We start from the raw sequence: 15,938 nt of genomic DNA on the forward strand, positions 1-15,938 counted from the left end.
CGTCAGCGGCAGTCGCTGCGGCAGCGTTACGGGTTGTCAAGGTAACCACGGGAGTTGTCGCTGATTGGTGGCATCCGAGAGACAGGTGTTCCTCTGGCAGTTGAAGCACCTGAGGTCCCTGCTGAGCCCTCAGGTGAGGAGTTGCGTGGCTCTTCCCTCCCCCGCCAGACTTAACGTTCCCAGAGAAGTGGGGGGAACTGAAATCTCACGATGGTGAGCGCCTACTGTATGCGGAATCTCTGCTCGGTCGGTAGTGTGCAGTAGCAGGCCGGACCGCTAACCGCTGTAGCTTTCGTCCGTTTCCTTTGACATCAGTTGTGTACGAGGCCCCGTGCTGGGCGTACATGGAAACAGCGAGCCTAAGTCTGCGCCCGGATAAACGAGCGCTTTAGGTAAATGCCCCCAAGACGGAGTGCGGAAGACCTCACGTTCGTTCTGATGATGAAGATCTCAGATTCGGAAAAGGCTGGGCACCGGGAGAGGAACCATGCTGAAGAGAGGCTGGGTTTTGGAGGTAGGAGACCAGCACTCAAGTCCTAGTGCCAGCTGCACTTTCAATAAATGGTCCAATCCCGCTGACCTGAAGCCCTCGGCACACAGTCTCTGAGCTCCCACCCAGCGGCTTCATTGGGAAAATGGGAGTAACAATGATAGCAACCTGAGGGGGTTTGGGGGAAGAGTTCACAAAAGCCTTCGCGAACTAAAAAGCCCTGTAGAATCTGATAGAGGAGAGAGAACATTCAAAATAAAAAGGATAGACTCAGACAAAGCTAATGATAGTATCTGCCATTAGTGAATGTTTGCTATGTAGCCAGACAGCATCATTTAAAGAGTTAGGATTGTGGTTTGTGGAGTCAGACATACGGGGATATAAATCTTGGTTCCACCCCCTTACGAACTGTGTATGTAAATTTGAGCCAATTACTTAACTTTTCTGAACCTCAGGTTCCCCATCTGTAAAATATGCATAATCATCTCTGTCTCAGCGTTATGAAGTAAAAGGACAATGCATATTGAGCATCTATCAAACTGCCTAGTCTATGGAAAGATCTTGTTAAAGGTCCCCATTGAATCCTCAGGCAGTGCTATGAGGAATGAGGAAGGCTTCACAGCGAATGTGGTATTAGGAGAATAGAGGGAAATTAGAACAAAAGAGAGAAGTGCTCATTGCTCAGGAAACTGCCCCCAAATTGTAATTTAAAAATTCCTTTACCCTAATGGAATAATTGGAAGTGAAAATTCCCTTCAGTCTTTCAAAATAAGATGTCATGATGCAGGGTAGGGCAAAGGCCCAGGATTGGCAAAATGATGAAGGAAGATGATGAGCAAGGAAAACGAGGAACCCTCAGCCCTTCAAACCTAATTTAATCAAGCAGTGGAAGGGGGGGTAAAGGTGATGGTGTGGCTATTTTCTGACTCTGAGGCTTTTGATGGGGGGAGGGGGAATAAAGGCCTTTTAAACCTGGGACTTTGGAGGTACCTGGGTTAGGAGTGACAAGTAACAAAGTTTCAAACCAGAGCTCTGGAGCCCTAGTAATTAATCACACAATTGGAGCAGAGGCTAAATGTTTTATTTCAAGGAGGGAAGTCCCTAGTGAAGAACCGTTGAGGACCAGGTGGTGGACAGACGTGGAAGAGAATAGTCGACTGGGAGATGATCACTTAAAAATTGGACTTCTGAGCAGTGCGTAGTTTGGGGGGGGTGATTAAAAAAAATAAGCTGGTCTGAGCAGTGCGTAGTTTGGGGGGGGTGATTAAAAAACATAAGCTGGTGGCAATTTCATCTTAAATCTCAACTCTGATTGTTTTACTCCCCATTCCAGAACTTTCACTGTCTTTTTCCTACCAAATAAGCCTAAACACCTTGGCCAAATTTCAAAGTTTTTTTGCGCTGGCCTCCCTGTTTTTCCTGCCTTACTTCTTCTGTTCTATTTGCAAGATAGTTTCAGCTGTATTAAATTACTGTCTCTTAATGAGATTTGCCTTTGCTCCTATCATTCCTTCTACTTCAGATAACTTCCCCCATTTAACTACATCCAATTCTTCAAACCTTAAAGTTGGTCATTTAAACATAAAACGATTTCAGATTTCAGGCTTCTCCAAACTATCATCGTGCTTTGTACAGGCCTCTCTAATGGAATTTTTCCTGTTTGCACATGTTATTAGCCTGGGGACAGGGACCATATTTTGCTCTTTGTCTTCCTCTTAGCCCCTGACTACATTCCTTTCTCAGTGTGGTATTCAAAAAATATTGAATGAGGAGTGCCTGGGTGGCTAACTCATGAAGTGTCTTCAGCTAGGTCATGATCCAGGGTCCTGGGATTGAGTCCCACATTGGGCTCCCTGCTCACTGGGAAGCCTGCTTCTCCCTCTCCCGCTCCCCCTGCTTGTGTTCCCTTTCTCGCTGTCTCTCTGTCAAATAAATAAATAAAACCTTTAAAAAATAATATTGAATGAAAAAAAATGTATATATTGAATGAATGGTCGAAGACCAGAACCTATTAAAAAAAAAAACTTATCAGACCAATTGATTTTATTTCAGTTGAGCTATGAGGGAGCAAGGCCATTGCAAGGGCCCATCGGTACACTTCATTCTGTGAGTCACCTCGAAGTGTATTTGCATTATGGGTTTCTAAAGCACCTTGTTCTCCTGGGCCAGAGGTTTATAGCTGTGGAGACCATGGTGCATCTTTTGTTTTAAGGACTATGATGTGGAGAATTGACCAAAGTCACAGTAGAGCTAAAGGAACCAAAATTCTTTTGTCACTCTAGACGAACAGCTGCGCTTATTTTTGCCCCCTCTGCCTCTGCAGGATGGAGCTGCAAAGGTGACTTGCATGGCTTGGTCCTAGAACAATGCCAAGTTTGCGGTCTGCACAGTGGACCGAGTGGTGGTGCTATATGATGAACATGGGGAGCGGAGAGATAAATTCTCCACCAAACCAGCTGACATGAAGGTGAAGAGAGTACTGTGTGTGTCAACCTGTTCATGGGGTCTATAGTCTCATTGGAGACTATAATATGGAAGATGGGGTGGACTGGTAGCAGGGAGCCCAGGTAGGGTAATGTTTGACACAGAAGCAGGATTTCTTGGTGAGACAGAGTAATCTCTTCCTCTTCTTCTTCCTCTTCCTCTTCCTTTTAATTCACTCACTTGTTTAGTTCCTCTGGGAAAGGAATTCTCTCTGGTCATGCAGATGGCACCATTGTTAGGTATTTCTTCGAAGATGAAGGCTCTGGAGAGTCACGGGTAGGACTAAAGGATGCTGTGAGATGGGGGTAAAGAAATCCAAGATCCCTCCTAGGGGAGGTTGAACATTAAGATTGAGGTGGTTGGCGGGGGCACATTTAGATGCATTCACAGAGAAGATTTTTATTCGGGAGGCCACAGCTTAATATTTGTGGGCAATGAGGAATCGAGGGGATAGGATTCTGAGAGTAAGGGAAAGTGAAAATTATTATCTATGTAAAAAGTGTATTTATATGTATAAATCATTTAAAAAAGTCATTCTCAAGAGAGGAAAGGGAAAGGGTGGGGGATAAAAGGAATGTTTATGTTTTACTTGATGTAATTCTCTATTGTTTGAATAACTTTCCTTAAGAATTCCTCATAGAGGGGTGCCTGGCAGGCTCAGTTGGTGGATCATGTGACTCTTGATCTCAGGGTTGTGAGTTTGAGTTCCATATTAGGTGTAGAGATGCCTTAAATAACTAAAATTAAAAAAAAAAAAAAGAAAGAAAGAAAGTAACCCCTTTCTGCCTGGATGGCTTTCTGCAAACTAGGAAAATTCTGGCCTTAGCCTTCAGCACTCTCCTCCTTTTGACTTCTTCCCTTTTGACTCCAACCTAAAAATATGACATTAAAGGCAGGAAAGAGAAATTCGTACTTTATTGGAAGCCAAAAGAGTTTAAAAAAAAGAATTACTCATGTAATAATTAAATTTATTTCTTCTGTAAAGAAAGAGTTGTATGCTCCATGTGGACCTACCCAGTGTTAGATAATGTAGGATATGTCCCTTTGGGGGCCTTATAGGTGTTTACTAAAGAACTCAACATACAAGCCTTTTGAGGTTTCCTCTTGCGGACAATGTCAGACGTGTGTGTGTATGTCATACATACGTGTGTAAGAGTATAAAGCCTAAAGACAGTTTGTGAAGTTCTCTAGATTAGGATGTGTTTGGGTGGGAAAATGTTGGAAGATTTATACAGGGTATAAATTTTTACTAGAAAGGAAGAATCCCTGGCTGAGGCTGTCAGAGTCAGAGCGATTGGAACCCTTTACTTCTGTCTTAGGGGAAGTCGGTTATCCAGCCATGCCGGCCCTATGCCTTGGCTTGGGCAACCAACAGCATCGTGGCTGCAGGCTGTGATCGCAGAATTGTAGCCTATGGAAAGGAAGGCCGCGTGCTACAAACTTTTGATTACAGCCGTGACCCTCAGGAGCGGGAGTTCACCACAGCTGCTGCAAGCCCTGGGGGCCAGTCTGTTGTGTTGGGAAGTTATGACAGGTGGGTCCCTTTCCATGTGCATCTTCTGCCTACTTTCCCTGTGTACACCTTGCTCTAGCCCACTTATTTTCAACCAGAGTGGGAGAATGGTTGGAAAGCAAGTATAGGTTTGAAGAGATCCTCAGGTTTTAATTCACTCACTTCCCTTTTCCTGCTCCCACCATCTGCTGGGACTCTGGCAGTTCCACAATACACCAGGATTTTGTGTCTCTGTGCCTCTGCCTGGGACTCCACAGTGGAATTCATCTCCACTCTCTTTGTATTACCGTTGCCTCTTTTCAGACCACTGGCTCAGTGTTTGTCGCATGATATTACACTTTGGTGTTTATAGTTACCTGGCTAAACTGAAATGCCCATGAGAAGAGGGCTTATTCGTTTTTTTTTTTTTTTTTTTTTTTCTTTTGAAATCTCCGGTGGCTAAATTAGCATCCAGTACATAATGTATGCTTAAGTGTTGGGTGAAGGAAGGAAGGAAGAAAGGGATGGATGATGGAAGGGTGAATTAAATAAATAAAATAAATAAAGGGCCCCGGTCCCCTCACATCAGCTTTATTAGTCCTGTCCTTTTATCCCCTTCGATGTCTTCTGGGTCTCTTCCTTCTGTTTTCTGTTTCTTTTTCCTTCTTTGTCCCTTGTTACAGCTCATTTTTCTCACCAGCCATGATCTCCTTTTGTTTTCTCCTCTCCTATCGCTCTCACCCCATTTTCCTTTTGGCTTGATTTTCCCACCTTCCTTCCTTTGAACCTTTGAGTCCTCTCCTATGAGATTCCCTAGCATGTGTGTTCTCTCTCCCTTCCTCTCTTCTCTACTACAGCGAGACTCATTGCCTTCTGTTACACACCCATTTCCATCCTTTTGCTCAGTCTCCATCTCTTCTGAAATCCACCTCCTTAATTTCAGACTTCGGGTACTCAACTGGAGCCCTCGAAGAAGCATCTGGGAAGAGGCAAAGCGCAAGGAGATTGCCAACGTATATACCGTCACTGCCTTGGCCTGGAAACGGGATGGCTCATGACTCTGTGCGGTGCATTTTACTAGTAATCCCTTTCTGCCTGGGTGACTTTCTCCAAACTAGGAAAAAATCCGGCCTTAGCCTAAAGCACTCTCCCTGAAACTAGAGACTCTTTTCTTCCCTTTTGACTTCAACCTAAAAATATGACATTAACGGCAGGAAAGAGAAATTCACACTTTATGGGAAGCCAAAAGAGACAAAGAATTCTGTAGGCGGGGCTGATTTCTTCCTTTCCTCCCATCACTATCCTGGCGTCCTGTGAGTGCCACCTCTTTCCATCTGGTACTTCCCCAAACTGCCAGCCCTTTTACTGCTAACTCTTTCCTAGATTCTAGAACATGGGTTTCAAGGGTGTCTCCAGATATCCTTCTGATGCCTGTTACCTTTTATGTTGTCGCTTTCCCTTCTAGGGCACACTCTAGTGGAGTGAAACAGTTTGACTGCTGCCTCCGGAGAAGCATTTACAAGAATAAGTTTGAGTTGACATGTGTGGGACCTAGCCAGGTAAGCAGCTGATAGCCTGCTGCACCAAAATCTCCTTCTGGACACTGCCACAGTGCCAAATTGAACCCCTGGCAGAGCTGTTCTGGAGAACAGAGTGTATCAGGCAACTCTTTGACAACTTTCCTGCTATAGCCCTTCCAGCTTACTGAAAAAAGATTTAAACACCAAATTGAAGGGGTACAGAGATTGCCACTTCCATCTTCCTGATTTAAAACTTTACTACCAGGAGGGCCTGGATAGCTCAATCTTAAGTGTCGGACTCTTGATTTCAGCTCACGTCATGATCTCAGGCTTGTGAGATCAAGCACCCCGAGGGGCTCCATGCTGGGCATGGAGTCTGTTGAAGATTCTCTCTTTCCCTCTCCCTCTGCCCCACCCGTGTCTCCATCCCTCTCTAAAACAAAACAGAAAAAGCTTTGGGGAGTTTAGAATTACGCAGGTGCATGACATTGCTTTAGGGCCTCTGAACTCACCGTGTATGACATTGCTAGGTAATTTCTTAGTTCCTGAGCCCACTTTTCTGTTTTCTCTCCCTCTGTCCTCTTTTCCTTCCATTTATTATTCATTGCTTCCTTCATTCTATTTCTCTTTTTTAAAATTTTGTTCACTTATTTGACAGAGTGTCCGCACAGGAGCAGGGGAACGCCAGAGGGAGAGGGAGCACAAGCTGGATGATGATATGATTTGCCTGGTAGGGAAGCACCACCCAGATCTCAGTGACACACACCTACGCCTGGGCAAGGTGAGCCCTTCTCCGGTCTCGGCCATCTCTTCCCCGAACAGGCCCCACGTCCCCCTCACCCCATCCTGACCCTCCTTTCCCCAGGAGCTGGAGTCTGAAGGCCGACTGCAGGAGGCCGAGTCTCACTACCTCGAGGCTCAGGAGTGGAAGGCAACAGTGAACATGGACCGGTCAATGGGCTTTGGGAGGAGGCTTACCGGGTAAGGAGTCCAGGTCACTCTGGGGACACGCCCGTCCCTCTTCCCCACTCTCAAGTGACACATTCTGATCTGGTTGTGGGTCTCTTTGAAAAACACCCATACCGACAGGCAAAAGTTCACATGCGGTATGAGGGGTCTGTGGACTACCTAAAGTCCATCCTTGGACCCTGAGCAGGCTAACAGACCCCAAAACTGAGCCGTATCCCTGTTCTAGTAGAAAGACCTGACCTTTGTCAAAGCTGCAGTCCGGTCAGAGAGGGGAAGGGAGCAGCCCTGTGGCCCTGCATGGGAGGATTGCCAAATGGCTTTGCTTCACAGGTGACCAATGCTCACAGAGGAGCTGATGCCCACAAGCACGTGGCCTATCTGTGGGCAAAGAGCCTGGGAGGAGCATCCTCAGTGAGACTGCTCACTAAGCTCGGACTCCAGGCAGCTGCCGTGGACCGCGCCGCCGACAACTGGTGAGGCCCCACGGCTTCTCTCCACTGGACCCTTTCGAGACAGAGCCTCTACATAGACAAGGAAAACGGCTGTATAGCTGAGAAGTGTTTCTGAAAAGGGAGGCAGGAGTGAAGAAATCCTTGGAAGAACGTGATGGAGAGGCAAGGAATGAATCAGTAGCTCTGCCCCTGTTCCCCGGGGGCTCAGAACCGTGTTTAGCTGTTCTAAGAAGATGGGAAGTGATCCGCGTTTTTCCTTCTTTTTCAAAAAGACCTTTTTAAGCAATTACTATAGCCAGTGTGGGGCTTGAACTCAACCTCAGATCAAGGGTCCCTCATTCTACAGACTGAGCCAGGCAGGTGCCCCAGAGAGAAGAGCTTTTAAAAGCAAAGGTGCACTAAGCCAGTAATTGACTTCTGAGTAACAGAAGTGGGCTTCTGTTAAATGCAAAAAGAGCTTTTCTTAAGCAAATGTTACAAAGACCAGTAGTAATCCTGCATGGAGTCAGATGGCTGAGGGTAGTCAATGTTGTAGAGAGACAGTTTTTCTGCTAGTATAAATGTGGCTCAGGAGGAAGTGGTGGAGAACCCGGAGCCCTCGCTCTACAGGCATAGTAGTGCTGTGAGGCTCACTGCGGTCCCCTGCCTCGCGCCCATCCCATTCCTTTATGCCCACTGGTCGCAGGAAGCACAGGCTTTTCCAAGTGTCCCCTGACCCCCGTCCTCCTTTACGTGTCTGTGTGCTTCTGTGTCACTTCACATGGGTTGTCTTCTCAGTCTGTCCTTTCCCTCCCCTGGCCCCGTCTCTACCCTATTTGTTATCTCTTGCCCTGCTCCGCCTCTCATAAAATGAAAGTACTGAGTAGGCAGACCTTACCTACACCTTCCATTTCAGCTCATTTGAATTTGCTTTTGAACTCTCCCGGCTGGCCCTCAAGCACAAAACCCCTGAAATGCATCTCCCATATGCTCTGTACCTGGAGGATGAGGTATGGATGTGCTCCTCCTCCCTTGCTTTTAACCTGGACCTCCTCCTGTCTCCCGGCTGCCATGATGGCAATCTGCTTCTGATCGTGTGCGGCTGCCCTTCTGTCCCTACAGGGTAAATTTGAAGAGGCCGAAGCTGAATTCATCAGGGCTGGTAAGCCCAAGGAAGCAGCCCTCATGTGAGTTACCCGTCAATTCCTTACACCCGTCCTCCCAGCCGCAGCCCCAGGACCTGGCATGGCCACCTTCACCTGAACCTAGTACCAATAAATCTTCTACCCCCTCTGATATGGCTGTCTGTCTCCCACTATTGAGGCCTCAGTCCTGTGCTGAGCCTCCCCTGTGTCCTCTTCTGGGAGCAGGTTCGTCCATAACCAGGACTGGGAAGCAGCTCAGCGTGTGGCCGAGGCCCACGATCCTGACACTGTCGCCGAGGCGCTTGTGGGGCAGGCCCGGGGGGCCTTGGAGGAGAAGGACATTCAGAAAGCAGAAGGGCTGCTGCTTCGGGCCCAGAGACCGGGCCTGGCCTTCAATTATTATAAGGTAGGGCAAGAGAGTGTAAGAACCCACAGAGCACAACACTAACCAATACCTCTGGGAAAGATCCAGAGAGTTAGCACTGGAGAGGGGGAAGGAGACAAGGAGGAGAAGAGAGGTGCAAGGACCTAGGGATCCGTGGCCCATAGTATAGAGCACCTGTGTGGCAGTGGGAAGGTGTCATGCCGGCCTCTGCCTTCCTGATACCTGGAAATCTGAGCAGGAGGCTGGATTATGGAGCGACGCTCTGTGGATCTATAAGGACTATGTGCGGGGCCAGCTGGAGGTTCTGAGGGAAGAGTATGAGCGGGAGGCTACCAAGAAAGGGGCCAGGTATGACGCCAGGAGGCAGCAAGTGTGGGCAGGGCTGGAGCTTGGGTCACAAGGTGTGCACGGGATAGGCCACGCTGCCCAGCCTGTCCTGGTCACGGGTACTCTCATCTCAGGGGCATGGAGGGGCTCGTGGACCAAGCTCACCAGTGGGAGCAGGCTGGAGAGTATAGCCGTGCAGTCGACTGCTACCTCAAGGTGCGGGGCTCAGGCAGCAGTAGCCTGGAGGAAAAGTGCTGGATGAAGGTGAGGCGGGCTCCACCCTTCCTGGCCGCCCACTTCCAGGACCGCCCTCACAGCCAGCATTCCTCCTCAGACATTGCTTTTTCCTACTGGGCCTCTCATTTTCGCTCAGGGGGCAGGTACCTGCTGAGTGCTTGCTAGATGCTAGAGCCAGAACTATGAAAACTATAAAAGGGGATCTGAGGCAGAACGCCTAACAGCCTGAAATTGGGGGAAGTTGGACACCACTGTGGCTCAGCTAACTGAGTACCTCGGTGAAGATCAAGGATGTGATTTGAAGTGGAGTTCAGAGGCGGGTGAGGTCCCGACTGAGAGGGAAGGAGGCTCTGTGAGGGAGGGGGCAGACCTGGGACCAGAGCTGGAAGGGCAAATCCAGAGTCCGGAGCTGAGGCCAGAAGGAAGCCAGGAAGAAAGCAGAGCCTCCTCCTCTACACAGAAGCTCCTAAAGAGAAGAATCTAGCCGGCTAAGCCAAGTCAGTAGGTTTCATCAATTCCTAAACCTATATATAATCACATTTTATTATCTTAGAAATTGGGTTGCATATCAAGTTTTATATATTTTTTTAAATTTTTATTTATTTATTTGACACAGAGAGAGAGATCACAAGTAGGCAGAGAGGCAGGCAGAGAGACAGGGGGAAGCAGGCTCTCTGCTCAGCAGGACCCTCTCCATCCCAGGACCCTGAGATCATGACCCAAGCTGAAGGCAGAGGGTTAACCCGCTGAGCCATTCAGGTGCCCTGCATGTGAAGTTTTAAATGATGTATCTGGGGTACCTGGGGGACTTGGTGGGTAAAGCATCTGACTCTTATTAATTTTCGGCTCAGCACATGATCTAGGATTGTGAGATCAAGTTCTGCATTGGGCTCTGCACTGGGTGCGGAATCTGCCTTAGATTCGCTCTTCTTCTCCCTCTGCCCCACCCCACTCGTGCTATCTAAAACAAAGTAAATGATGCATCTTTGATTCAGAGAAATACGATATTAGGTCTCCAGGTCTGCATCTGCCTGGCAGCTTCCTAGGGGGCTGAGGCTGGAGTGAGTCACGTGACACGACTGCCTCCTCTGAGGCCCTGCCACGGGAAGCTCTAGGTGGGGTTTAGAGCCCCAAACATGGCTTCAGGGCCCCTTCCTCCCATTCCATCCCTTTGCGCGACAACCAATATCCCTTCACGCTCCGTTCCCCAATGCAGCACGACGAGTGGGCTTTCTAGGTGGAGATCAATTATCGCCCCTTTATTTACTTAGAGAAATTACAGACCCATTCCCGCCCTCCCTTCCCCCAGGTAGAGCAGCATAGAGGCTCTAATTGCTGAGGGTGCTGGTATCAAAGGCAGTGGCCAAGCAGGAAAGAAGCCACCAAAGGGGCAGGTCAGTGAAGGCTTGAGCCAGTCAGTGAATAATGAGGACGAATCTCTTCTCATCTGTTAGCTAAAGGCCTCTAAACTTTGGAGTATTTTTTGTGTGGTCCCTAGGAGACGTCTTTGAGGAGCCCTTGCAATCTTCAGACAGATCATGTATGAGCCACTCCCTGGGGCAGCTGTGTTGGAGTCTCTCCTTAGCGGGACTGTGATGGGTTTTCTCAGAGAGATGCGTTTTCCCACACCAACTGTACTGGCCCCTTTGAAATTGGTTCGGTTGGCTCAGCTCAGAATGACTGTGTCTGTTCCTCCCAGAGGGAATCCATCCACTTCTTTCAGAGGGACTACAGTGAGTTCTCTCTGAGCAACTGCGTCTACTCCTCTCAGAGGGACTGTGCTGTCTTCTCTCAAGAGTGCTTTGTCCCTCTAACTTCCAAGGACTGAATGGGTTTTCCCACACCAACTGTACTGGCCCCTTTCAGACTGGTTCTATTGTTTCTGCTCAGAGTGACTGTCTCTGTTCCTCTCAGTGTGACTGCGTCCATTTCTTTCAGAGGGACTACAGTGAGTTCTCTCTGAGGAACTGCGACCACTCCTCTCAGAGGAACTGTGCAGTCTTCTCTCAATAGTGCTTTGTCCTCTCACTTCCAAGGGACTGAGATGGGTTTTCCCACACCAACTGTACTGGCCCCTTTCAGACTGGTTCTGTTGGTTCTGCTCAGAATGACTGTGTCTGTTCCACTCAGAGGGACGGAGTCCATTTCTTTCAGAGGGACTACAGTGAGTTCTCTCTGAGGAACTGAGACCACTCCTCTCAGAGAACCTGTGCTGTCTTCCCTAATTAGGGCTTGTCCTCACAACTCCAAACAACTGATATAGGTTTTCCCACATGAACTCTATTGGCCCCTTTCAAATTGGTTCTGTTGGCTCTGCTCAGAATGACTGTGTCTGTTTTTCTCAGAGGGACTGCGTCCATTTCTTTCAGAGGGACTACAGTGAGTTCTCTCTGAGGAACTGCGACCACTCCTCTCAGAGGGCCTGTGCGTCTTCTGACAATAGGGCTGTGTCCTCTCACTTCCAAGGACTAAGATGGGTTTTCCAACACCAACTGTACTGACCCCTTTCAGACTGGTTCTGTTGGTTCTGCTCAGAATGACTGTCACTGTTCCTGTCAGTGGGACCGCTTCCATTTCTAAAGTGACTAAAGTGAGTTCTCTCTGAGGAACTGAGACCACTCCTCTCAGAGGACCTGTGCTCTCTTCCCTAAGTAGGGCTTGTCCTCACACCTCCAAAAACCGGAGATAGGTTTCCCACATGAACTATGCTGGCCCCTTTCAAATTGGTTCTGTTGGCTCTGCTCAGAATTACTGTGTATGTTCCTCCTAGAGGGACCGCATCCATTTCTTTCAGAGGGACTACAGTGTGTTCTCTCTGAGAAAATGCGCCCACCCCTCACAGAGGGCCTGTGCTGTCTTCTCTCAATAATGCTGTGTCCTCTCACTTCCAAGGGACTGAGATCGGTTTTCCCACACCAAATGTACTAGCCCCTTTCAGACTGGTTCGGTTAGTTCTGCTCAGATTGACTGTCTCTGTTTCTCTCAGAGGGACTGCGTCCATTACTTTCAGTGGGACTACAGTGAGTTCTCCCTGCGGAACTGCGGCCACTCCTCTGAGAGGACCTGTGCTCTCTTCCCTAAGTAGGGCTTGTCTTCACACCTCCAAGACACGGAGATAGGTTTTCGCACATGCACTGTACTGGCCCCTTTCAAATTGGTTCTGTTGGCTCTGCTCAGAATGCCTGTGTCTGTTCCTCTCAGATGGACCACGTCCATTTCTTTCAAACGGACTACAGTGAATTCTCTCTGAGGAACTGCGACCACTCCTCTCAGTGGGCCTGTGCTGTCTTCTCTCAAAGGGCTGTGTGATCTCACTTCCAAGGGACGAAGATGTTTTTTCCCACACCAACTGTACTGACCCCTTTCAGACTGGTTCTGTTGGTTCTGCTCAGAATGACTGTCTCTGTTCCTCACAGTGGGACTGCGTCCATTTCTTTTAGAGGGACTACAGTGAGTTCTATCTGACGAACTGTGACCACTCCTCTCAGAGGACCTGTGCTGTCTTCCCTCAGGAGGGCTGTATCCTCTCACCTCCCAGACACGGAGATAAGTTTTCCCACATGATCTGTACTGGCCCCTTTCAATTGGTTCTGTTGGCTCTGCTCAGAATGACTGTGTCTGTGCCTCCCACAGGGAATGCGTCCATTTCTTTCAGACGGACTACAGTGAGTTCTCTGTGAGGAACTGCGACTATTTCTCTCAGAGGAACTGTGCTGTCTTCTCTCAATAGGGCTGTGTCCTCTCACTTCCAAGGGACTGAGATGGGTTTTTCCATACCAACTGTACTGGCCCCTTTTAGACTGGTTCTGTTGGTTCTGCTCAGAATGACTGTCTCTGTTCCTCTCAGGGGGACTGCGTGTATTCCTTTCAGAGAGACTACAGTGACTTCTATCTGAGGGTCTGCGACCACTCCTCTCTGAGAACCTGTGCCTTCTTCCCTCAGTAAGGCTGTGTCCTCTCACCTCCAAGACATGGAGATAGGTGTTCCCACATGAACTCTACTGGCCCCTTTCAAATTGGTACTGTTGGCTCTCTTCAGAATGACTATGTCCGTTCCTCTCAGAGGGACTGCTCCATTACTTTCAGAGGGACTACAGTGAGTTGTATCTGAGGAACTGCGACCACTTCTCTCAGAGGACCTGTGCTGTCTTCACTCAGTAAGGCTGTGTCCTCTCACCTCCTAGATACGGAGATAAGTTTTCCCACATGATCTGTACTGGCCCCTTTCAAATTGGTTCTGTTGCCTCTGCTCAGAATGACTGTGTCTCTTCCTCTCAGAAAGACTACATCCATTTCTTTCAGACGTACTCAGAGAGTTCTCTCTTTGGAACTGCAACCACTCATCTCAGAGGACCTGTGCTGTCTTCCCTCAGTAGGTGTGTGTCCTCTCACCTCCAAGACATGGAGATAGGTTTTCCCACATGAACTATAATGTCCCCTTTCAAATTGGTACTGTTGGCTCTGATCAGAATGACTGTGTCTGTTCCTCTCAGAGGGACTGCGTCCATTTCTTTCAGAGAGACTACAGTGAGTTCTCTCTGAGGAAATGCGAACACTCCTCTCAGAGGGCCTGTGCTGTCTTCTCTCAAGAGTGCTTTGTCCTCTAACTTCCAAGGACTGATATGGGTTTTCCCACACCAACTCGACTGGACCCTTTCAGACTGGTTTGTTGTTTCTGCTCTGAGTGACTGTCTCTGTTCCTCTCAGTGGGACTGCGTCCATTTCTTTCAGAGAGACTACAGTGAGTTCTATGTAGGAACTGCGACCACTCCTCTCAGAGGACCTGTGCTGTCTGCCCTCAGTAGGGCTGTGTCCTCTCACCTCCCAGACATGGAGATAAGTTTTCCCACATGATCTGTACTTGCCCCTTTCAAATTGGTTCTGTTGGCTCTGCTCAGAATGCCTGTGTCTGTTCCTCTCAGACCGACTGCATCCATTTCTTTCAGACGGACTACAGTGAGTTCTCTCTGAGGAACTGCGACCACTCCTCTCAGAGGACCTGTGCTGTCTTCTCTCAATAGGGCTGTGTCCTCTCACTTCCAAGGGACTGGATGGTTATCCCACTCCAACTGTACTGGCCCCTTTCAGACTGGTTCTGTTGGTTCTTCTCAGAATGACTGTCTCTGTTCCTCTCAGAGGGACTCTCCATTTCTTTCAGAGGGAAAACTGAGTTCTCTCTGAGGAACTGCGACCACTCCTCTCAGAGGACCTGTGCTGTCTTCCCTCAGTAGGGCTGTGTCCTCTCACCTCCAAGACATGGAGATAGGTTTTCCCGAATGAACTGTACTGGTCCCTTTCAAATTGGTTCTGTTCGCTGTGCTCTAAATGACTGTGTCTGTTCCTCTCAGAGGGACGGCGACCATTTCTTTCAGAGGGACTACAGTGAGTTCTCTCTGAGGAACTGCGACCACTCCTCTCAGAGGGCCTGTGCTGTCTTCTCTCAATAGGGCTGTGTGCTCTCACGTCCAAGGGATTGAAATGGGTTTTCCGACACCAACTGTACTGGCCCCTTTCATACTGGTTCTGTTTGTTCTGCTCAGAATGACTATCTCTGTTCCTCTCAGTGTGACTGCGTCCATTTCTTTCAGAGGAACTACAGTGAGTTCTATTTGAGGAACTGCGACCACTCTTCTCAGAGGACCTGTGCCGGCTTCCCTCAGTATGGCTGTGTTCTCTCACCTCCAAGACACGGAGATATGTTTTCCCACATGAACTGTACCGGCCCCTTTCAAAGTGGTACTTTTGGCTCTGCTCAGAATGACCCTGTCTGTTCCTCTCAAAGGAACTGCATCCATTTCTTTCAGAGGACTACAGTGAGTTGTATCTGAGAAACTGCAAGCACTCCTCTCAGAGGACCTGTGCTGTCTTCCAAAGTAGGGCTGTGTCCTCTCACCTCCAAAACATGGAGATAGGTTTTCCCACATGAACTGTACTGGCCCCTTTAAATTGGTTCTGTTCGCTCTGCTCAGAATGACTGTGTCTGTTCCTCCCAGAGGGAATCCATCCACTTCTTTCAGAGGGACTACAGTGAGTTCTCTCTGAGCAACTGCATCTATTCCTCTCAGAGGGACTGTGCTGTCTTCTCTCAAGAGTGCTTTGTCCTCTAACTTCCAAGGATTGATATGCGATTCCCACACCAACTGTACTGGCCTCTTTCAGACTGGTTCTGTTGTTTCTGCTCAGAGAGACTGTCTCCGTTCCTCTCAGTGGGACTGCGTCCATTTCTTTCAGAGGGACTACAGTGAGTTCTATCTGAGGAACTGCGACCACTCCTCTCAGAGGACCTGTTTTGTCTTCCCTCGGTAGGGCTGTGTCCTCTCACCTCTTAGACACGGAGATAAGTTTTCCCACATGATCTGTACTGGCCCCTTTCAAATTGGTTCTGTTGGCTCTGCTCAGAATGACTGTGTCTGTGCCTCCCACAGGGAATGCGTCCATTTCTTTCAGACGGACTACAG

The 15,938-nt window shown here is 48.6% G+C and overlaps 2 protein-coding genes and 1 pseudogene across 5 annotated transcripts in view; all 3 read left to right on the plus strand.

Moving 5' to 3' along the window:
- LOC309870608 (glucokinase regulatory protein-like) overlaps positions 1-15,938 on the plus strand; it is an 878,156-nt pseudogene that overhangs the window by 106,178 nt on the left and 756,040 nt on the right. The window lies entirely within an intron of this gene.
- Positions 150-6,938, plus strand: LOC309871800 (intraflagellar transport protein 172 homolog). Of its 3 annotated transcripts, none has more exons than XR_014315469.1 (6): positions 150-213; positions 946-1,060; positions 2,814-2,957; positions 4,294-4,508; positions 5,410-5,533; positions 5,932-6,143. XR_014315469.1 is itself a non-coding variant. In XM_082745248.1 (3 exons), exons 1-3 carry the CDS (start codon positions 2,952-2,954, stop codon positions 5,522-5,524), a joined length of 336 nt encoding a protein of 111 aa, XP_082601374.1. In that variant the 5' UTR covers positions 2,814-2,951; the 3' UTR covers positions 5,525-5,572. The 3 variants fall into 3 exon arrangements, 1 of the variants encoding a protein (XP_082601374.1); XR_014315470.1 differs by lacking the exons at positions 150-213; positions 946-1,060 and adding exons at positions 6,645-6,767; positions 6,852-6,938 and having other exon boundaries at positions 5,932-6,025; XM_082745248.1 differs by lacking the exons at positions 150-213; positions 946-1,060; positions 5,932-6,143 and having other exon boundaries at positions 5,410-5,572.
- Positions 6,888-13,426, plus strand: LOC309871921 (intraflagellar transport protein 172 homolog; the record flags this gene model as incomplete). Its single annotated transcript, XM_082745428.1, has 8 exons — positions 6,888-6,967; positions 7,286-7,428; positions 8,303-8,396; positions 8,509-8,573; positions 8,757-8,937; positions 9,155-9,264; positions 9,378-9,507; positions 13,352-13,426. The coding sequence occupies exons 3-8, from the start codon at positions 8,361-8,363 to the stop codon at positions 13,424-13,426; spliced, it is 597 nt and encodes a 198-aa protein (XP_082601554.1). The 5' UTR covers positions 6,888-6,967; positions 7,286-7,428; positions 8,303-8,360.

Source organism: Mustela nivalis (assembly GCF_964662115.1).
Source record: "Mustela nivalis genome assembly, chromosome: 8".
Taxonomy (NCBI): Eukaryota; Metazoa; Chordata; class Mammalia; order Carnivora; family Mustelidae; genus Mustela; species Mustela nivalis.

What these genes read in the sequence shown, in the direction of transcription:
- LOC309871800 (XM_082745248.1), top strand. An exon ending in GTGTTGGGAAGTTATGACAG is followed by an intron (nt 4,509 to 5,409) that starts GTGGGTCCCTTT and finishes CCTTAATTTCAG; the next exon opens with ACTTCGGGTACTCAACTGGA.